The sequence below is a fragment of the Mastomys coucha genome, chromosome X (genome assembly GCF_008632895.1).
Source record: "Mastomys coucha isolate ucsf_1 chromosome X, UCSF_Mcou_1, whole genome shotgun sequence".
In the NCBI taxonomy this organism is placed as follows: domain Eukaryota; kingdom Metazoa; phylum Chordata; class Mammalia; order Rodentia; family Muridae; genus Mastomys; species Mastomys coucha.
In genome coordinates, this window is record NC_045030.1 from 152,620,431 (window position 1) to 152,627,850 (window position 7,420).

The following is a 7,420-nucleotide window of genomic DNA, read 5'->3' on the forward strand; positions in this document are numbered from 1 at the left end:
GGAGGCAGAGGCAGGTAGATTTCTGAGTTCGAGGCCAGCCTGGTCTACAGAGTGAGCTCCAGGACAGCTAGAGCTATGTAGAGAAACCCTGTCTCGAAAAACCAAATAAAAAAAAAAGTTAAGACAATGGCTATCTCTTTCCACTTCAATGGCTCTCTGTTTCTGGTTCAATCAAAAGGTCTTTTCCTTGAGTCCCCTAAATTTGCTGGGTATCAACCTTACATTCCCATCCCCAGTAAAAATGAGGAGCCGTAGCACTGATAGATCATCAGCTAGGGCTCTGATGTCCAGTATGATAATCACATATGGCTGATTGAATTTAATTAAAATTTAGTTTCTTAATCATAGTAGGTATATTTCAATATTCAGTAACTATATGTGGTTACTCAGCATATTGGGCAGCACAGATCAAGAAAATGTTCCTTGTTCTAAGAAGGTAAATGGTATGATACTGATTTCAATCAGGACAGACGTAATACACTGCTTACTAGTTATCTAGCATAGCAAGAGGTACATAGGTATGTGTTTATACTTGTACACATACTAGGTAACTGAGAACTCCAGAATAAGAAAGAATGTTCAAAATGTCAACAGTTTTCCTCTTAAATACCATCCAAAGACTCTTCTTAGTAATTCCTCATTCTTTTTAGATTCACCTGGCATTCCACCTAGTGCTAACGCACATCAGCTTTTTCGGGGGTTTAGTTTTGTTGCTATTACCTCAGATGATGAAAGCCAAGCTATGCAGACAGTTGGTGTGCATTCAATTGTTCAGGTAAGTGACACGTCAGTAACTTAAAATTTGAAATGTTAATATATATTTTAGTGTGTGAATAGTATGATTAGATTTTATGTGCTGACTTTTAAGTGAACCCCTTGACATATATTTTTAGATCATTTATATCAGAAGAAAATGAAAAATTCTTTCATATATCATTGCAAAGGTTGCACGAACCAAAATCATATTTGTGATTTGAAACTGAAATGCTAAGAGAGTTGAGATAAACATCACTATTTTGTTATCCCATCTTCAATACCTCAAAATGTTTCTTAGGCCTAATATATTTAATTGCTTGCATCTGTCAGGTCAGCTATGATAGGTTGAGGTCTGCAAGTTTCATTATACCTGCTTAGGAGACTTAATAAAAAATAAGAAGACATATGAATTATTCTCACAATTCAACACTGCTATTGTTGCAAAAACACAGCCATGGTGTCATACATGATGTACCTGGGTAATCCATTTAGGAGGCTGCAGCAGTAGCATCAATTTCAGTGTTAGTGGGGGGCTGCAGAGTAAGATCAAGGCCAGCCTGGGCTGCTTATCAAGACCAAATTAAAAAAAAACAAAACTCACAAAAAATATAGCCATAGATAATTCATATACAAACAGACATTGTTGGGTACCAATAAAACTTTATAAAAACAAGTAGTAAATAAATTAAAGGCAGAAACCTGGAGGCAGGAATGAAGTAGAAGCTGGCTTGCTTGGACTGCTTTCTTATAGAACCCAGGATCACCTACTCAAAAGTGACATTGCCCACAATGGGCTGGGCCCTATCACATCAACCATTAATCAAGAAAATGTCCCACAAAGATGCCATAGACCAATTTGATAGAGGCATTTTTTTTCAGTTGAGTTTTTTATCAAGTTAATAAAAATAAAACTATCTAGCACAGTACCTTTACCCCTTCATATGATCTGATTATCACATTTGAAGAAAAAGTAGGTAAAGGACATAGAAGTAGGTTTCTAAGTCTGGGAATGGGAGTGTTTGCAACAGAAAACTAAACTGATAAGTATTGCTAAAGAGGAGTATAAACTATGAAATTTTGTCCTTTTTGTCACAGCATTGTACATGTATAATTGTAATTCATCCTTGGGTGATCATTGCCCATTGCATATAGTTATTGAAATATACTGTACATCATAAATGTGCAATTACTGTGTCAAAAATAAAAATACATTTAAAATTTTTAATTCATCTTTTACATCATAGGTTTAAATTAGCCTTTTGAAAAAGTAAGGGTTGGTTGGTTGGTTTGTTTGTAAAAGTTAAATTGCTTTTAGGGTATTGCTGATGCTTAAATTTGTTAAATTTGATTGATGGATAAATTACTTTTTTTCTAATTGTTTTTGCTTTATGTTGCATGTATGTGTGTGTTTACTTTTTTCTAATTGTTTTTGTTTTATGGTGTGTGTGTGTGTGTGTGTGTGTGTGTGTGTGTGTGTGTGTGTGTGTAGTGTGGAATAGTAGTGTAGTGTGCTGCTTAGGAATTGAACCCAAGTCCTCAATCAATGATAGGCAGTCTGTCTATCTCTGAATCACACTCTCAGTCCTACTCTGAAAGGTTTTTTTTAATTAGCTATCATTCAGTTTTCAAGTACACTAATCTAAAACACCATGTTTTAAATAAAACTTATATTGCAGTAGCCTGTGTCCTTTACTTTCTAAAGCCATGAATGTGACAATTTTAAACTCTAACTTAATTCCCTAACACAGAGACTATAAACATAAATATTCTATAAAATTCAAGTTATACTCTATACAGAACTCTTCAGTCTGAAGGGTAGTCATAGCATAGTCAAGAGCAACACAAGTTCCTCTGCCAAAACCTTAGGTAACAAGAATTGGCTTTGTGCTATTTACCAACATAGTCCCTAACTCATGAAATAGCTTCTTTAGCCAAACACATATAAGCTATGGCTTGAAGGTGAAGAAAGGCATGCTACTAAAAGATGAAAATGACAGAAACAAGCCAGATGTCTAATTCTGAATCCTCCTAAATCTTTTCTTATGTACTAGAAGTGTCAAACTTCTATTCATTTTGGAGGTACTTCTAAAAGCCTATAGGTGGTTGGGGGAGTGAAGGAGTCTCAGGGCAAGAGATAGTTAAAACAACTTCCTGCTCTTCTGGAGGATTTGAGTTTGATTCCCTTCACTCACACATGGCAGCTCACAACCATCTATCTATAACTGTAGCTCCGAGGGATCCAACACCCTCTTTTGGCCTCTAAGGGCACTCCCACACATGTGACATACAGATACATATATATGTGTGTGTGTGTGTATATATATATATTCATAAGTTCAAGCCAAACAAAATCCTAGCTTGTAGAAAAGGAAGAGAACATAAAGTCCCACCCCTAGCCAAGAACCTATTTGCAACTCATACTGGCTGAGTAATAACACTGAGTATATCAGCTATACTCTAGGACAGGAATAGTTGGCCATGGAAAGGGTGTTGTGTGTGTGTATATACCTGTGACTTTTTTGGTGTCTTGTTTTCTTTTTGCTTTTGGTTTATTTTTAACAGCAAGAAAGAACGTGAAGTTGGGCAGGTGGAGAGGTTCTGCTAGGATTTCTGGGAGAGGAAAGAATATGATCAAAATATTTTGTATGAAATTCTCAAAAATAGGGAGTAAGGAGGTCTGGTGGGGTGGGGGTGGGAGGTGGGGACATCCTTTTGGTGGCAGGGAGGTATGGGATGTGAAACAGGCAGAGGGCAGACTGGGAGGGGGATAAAGACTAGACTGTAAAAAAGATTAAAGAATAAAAAAAAGAAAAAGAAAAAATGAAGGCATTTCTCTTATTAATATAACCATTTTAAAGGGCCTGTTTCTTGGTTATTAATATATGCATGAAGAATATATACTATGAATAATATTTTTACTCATTAATATTTGTATTAGTAGATAACATCATCAGTATGTGCTCAGTAAAATATTTCCCTATTATAAAATGCATCAGAAACAGTACAGAACTCTTTTATCAACCTATAATTTTTTTTTGCTTTTAGCAATTACACAGGAACAGTATTCAGTTTACTGATGGATATGAAGTAAAAGAGGATATTGGTGTTGGCTCATACTCCGTTTGTAAGAGATGTATACATAAAGCCACAAACATGGAGTTTGCCGTGAAGGTAAATATTTTTAGATTTGAAATGCAACTCTAGCAATCTTTAATCATACATGTCTATGAGTTACTTCTAGCCCAGATACATGTAAGTAGCATATGACTACAATCCAGCTACTCAGGAGGCTGAGGCAGGAGAATGATGAGTTAGAAGTTAACCTAGCCAGTATGACAAGACTCCCTAAAACAAAATTTATTCTTCTCTTTGGCAAAAGTACTTTTTGTTACTAAAAAAATTGAAGGTAAATTTAAGTGTCTGTGTTAGTGATCTTCAAAGATCTTAGTGTGGAAACATGTATTCCCATGAAATAAACAGTAAAATAGCTATATAGCCAGTTAAGCCAGGGAAGTGCCAGTTTATGCCTCATGATTTTTAATAGGACATCCTGTACTAGTCCCTACTTTAAGTTCAGAGTGTCAGGGAATTCCTCAACTGTGTGTAAATTCTGTATTATTTCTGCTGAAAATGTTCATACCTTTCTTTATATCGAAAATGAATCTTTGAACCACTAAAAGAATAAGAATCATGATCATTTCTTAGTATTACTCACTTTAACTTCATAAAATATTTTAAGACAAAACTCTCCAAGCCAAACACTGGACATGTAGTTTTGTGATAAAGTTTGAGTTTCAAACCTCTAGCTGTGAATGAACAAGCTTTATATTAAAATTATCTGCCTTTTTACTGTTTATGATAATAATATCTCTCCTTTCCCAGTTCAAGTAATTGAAGTAATGCCTAAAGCTTCCAACTAACTTTATAACTTTCATAGTAGTTTATAAGTATGAGTAGTTCATGTTTAGTTAACAAGAGAGTAACAAATTATTATTACTGTGTCAAACTGGATATAATTGCCTTAATGAGACACCAGTGTCACTGAGGCTTTCTGTCAGATACAAAAATAAACCATAGAAATGTATTCAACTTGCTGTCCTGCCATACATTGTTCTATTGAAATCTGGAGTGACTGGAAATTTAATATTTGTAATGTGCAAGGAGAAAGGGGAATTGGTATATTTCTAGGCAGTTGAAGACTGTATCTTGCCTCCATAAACACATTAAACATGCCCTGAGGACCCATTTGAGAAAGACTGCTACCAGCATGAAGCCAGCCTGAACTGCGTGGCAATTTTGAGGCTTATCTGGACTACAAAATGAGAATCTGTCTTTAAAACATTTAAAAACTGAAGCTGATAAAATGAACATAAAGACCACAAAATTTGTTTCAGTCTACTCTTTTGAGTGAATCAAAAGCCATAATTGAGCAAATGTGGTTGCACATGCCTGGCATCCCAGTACTTGGGAATGGAGGCAGGAGAAATCAAGGGGAGTTAATCCTCAGCTAAAGAGGAACTTTGAGGCCTGTCTGTGCACATGAGACCCTGTCTCAGAAAATAAAGCCCAATTGTCTTTATAAAATGTGTTACTTAGGGCTGGAAAGAGAGCTTAGGAGTTAAGAGCACATACTGCTTCTGCAGAAGACCTGGGTCTGTTTCCCAGCACTCACATGGTAGCTCATAGCAGTCTGTAACTCCATTTCTAGGGGATCCAACACCTACCTACTTCTAATCTCTGAGGTCTCCTGCACACACATGATATGCACACATTTATTTTTTATTATAGATAGAGAGCACTTCTTCCAGCAGACCCAGGTTTTTTTTTTCCTAGGACCCACATGGGAACCACATGGGAACTCACAACCATCTGTAACTCCAATTCTAAAGGCTTCAGTACTTTTTTCTGTCCTCATTGGACATAAGACATGCATGTGGTATGGGAATACACTCATCTAGGCAAAGCACCTATACACATACAATTAAATTTAGAAGTATATGTATATGTATAGTTCTGAAAATATTAAAACATTCAAAACTGTTAAGCAACTAACATAAAAGTTTGAAAGCTATATTAGTATTTTAAAGGACTTTATTATAAACCAATATAGTCAAGTGATTGGGGTGATTTTATAAAGAGGTTTCTACTTAGTTTTCAAAAATAAGCTTGTTTACTTAATTAATTTTATAAGTAGCTTACAGCCAGTGTGATAGTTCATTAGAATACTTAAGTATTCAGAAAAGAAGTCAATTCAAGTAGATGTTAATGCTGGTAGTTCAGACACATTTATCTCAAAGTGATAGGGGTTTGGAAATTAAGTGAATTCTCAAATGTCCGAGAAATTAAAAGATGAAAAGAATGGATATGATAACTTTGTTCTTGATAGCTTTTTCTGAGCTTTTGAGTTTTTAGTAAGTCATAATTATGCTACAAACTTACCTTGAAGTGACCTGGTAGGAATGTATCACATGGTTAGCCTTATATAGCCTTGCCAGCTATATGGAGACTAGCTTTCTAATTAAATAATCTGACTAAATAATTGACTACAACTGACTGATAATTTATTTGTATGTACAATCTTTACATGTGATGATACCTAAGGTCTATAACTATAAACATTTAAGGTTCGTGTTCATAAAATTTTATGGTAAATATCTTCCTTTTAGATTATTGATAAAAGCAAGAGAGACCCAACAGAAGAGATTGAAATTCTTCTTCGCTACGGACAGCATCCAAACATCATTACACTAAAGGATGTAAGTAGATTGTTTAACAAACTCACACATGGGATATTTTTCAACATTCTGAAGTAAACAAAGACTACTTCATCCTTCATACTTCAATCCTCTTCTTCCACTACATTCCCCTCTAATCTCCTGTTTCTGCCCTGCTGGTTCCCTCCTTCCTACTATAAGTTCTCTCTTTTTCCTTTTTTTAAATTGCCTATTTTCTTTATTTACATTTCAAATGTTATCCTCTTTCCTCTTGCCTCTTATGATCTCATGTTCCCTTCTCAAACTTCCCTTAAGATATCTTTATCACCTCTTATGGTTACCTTTGTAATTTCATGATCTATACCCCTCATTTATACACACACACACACACACACACACACACACACACACACAGAGAGAGACACACACGAAAATAAATCTCAGATATTCTTATAAGAACTATGCAGTATTTGTCATATATATATACATATATATATATGGTAGATTTGAGAGCAATATTGATGGCCTAATTCATAAAGAAAAATGTAGGCGGCTACTAAGATAGCTCAGTGGTTAAGAAGAACACTTGTTGCTCTTCCAAGGGACCCAAGTCCATTTCTTAGCACTCACTTCAAGTGGCTTACAACCAATCATCTGTGACTCTAGCTCCAGGGGATCTGATGATTCTGTCCTCCACAGACACTAACACTCACATTTACATGCACATGCATACACACACAGGTAAAAATAAATCTTAAAAATTAATAAAAGCCAAGTAATGGTGGCACACGCCTTTTATCCTAGCACTTGGAAGGCAGGCGGATTCCTGAGTTCAAGGCCAGCCTGGTCTACAGGGTGAATTCCAGGACAGCCAGGGCTACACAGAGAAACCTGTCTGGAAAAAACAAAATAATAATAATAAAAATAAAAATAAAACCTTAAAATAATGT

General features: G+C 35.4%; 1 protein-coding gene across 1 annotated transcript in view; it reads left to right on the top strand.

Moving 5' to 3' along the window:
* Window positions 1–7,420, top strand: part of Rps6ka3 (ribosomal protein S6 kinase A3) — an 82,641-nt gene that overhangs the window by 55,607 nt on the left and 19,614 nt on the right. Inside the window, exons 15-17 of the mRNA XM_031370118.1 lie at window positions 575–775; window positions 3,802–3,927; window positions 6,423–6,512. Of these exons, the coding sequence (XP_031225978.1) occupies window positions 575–775; window positions 3,802–3,927; window positions 6,423–6,512 (417 nt within the window). The remainder of the gene's footprint in view (window positions 1–574; window positions 776–3,801; window positions 3,928–6,422; window positions 6,513–7,420) is intronic.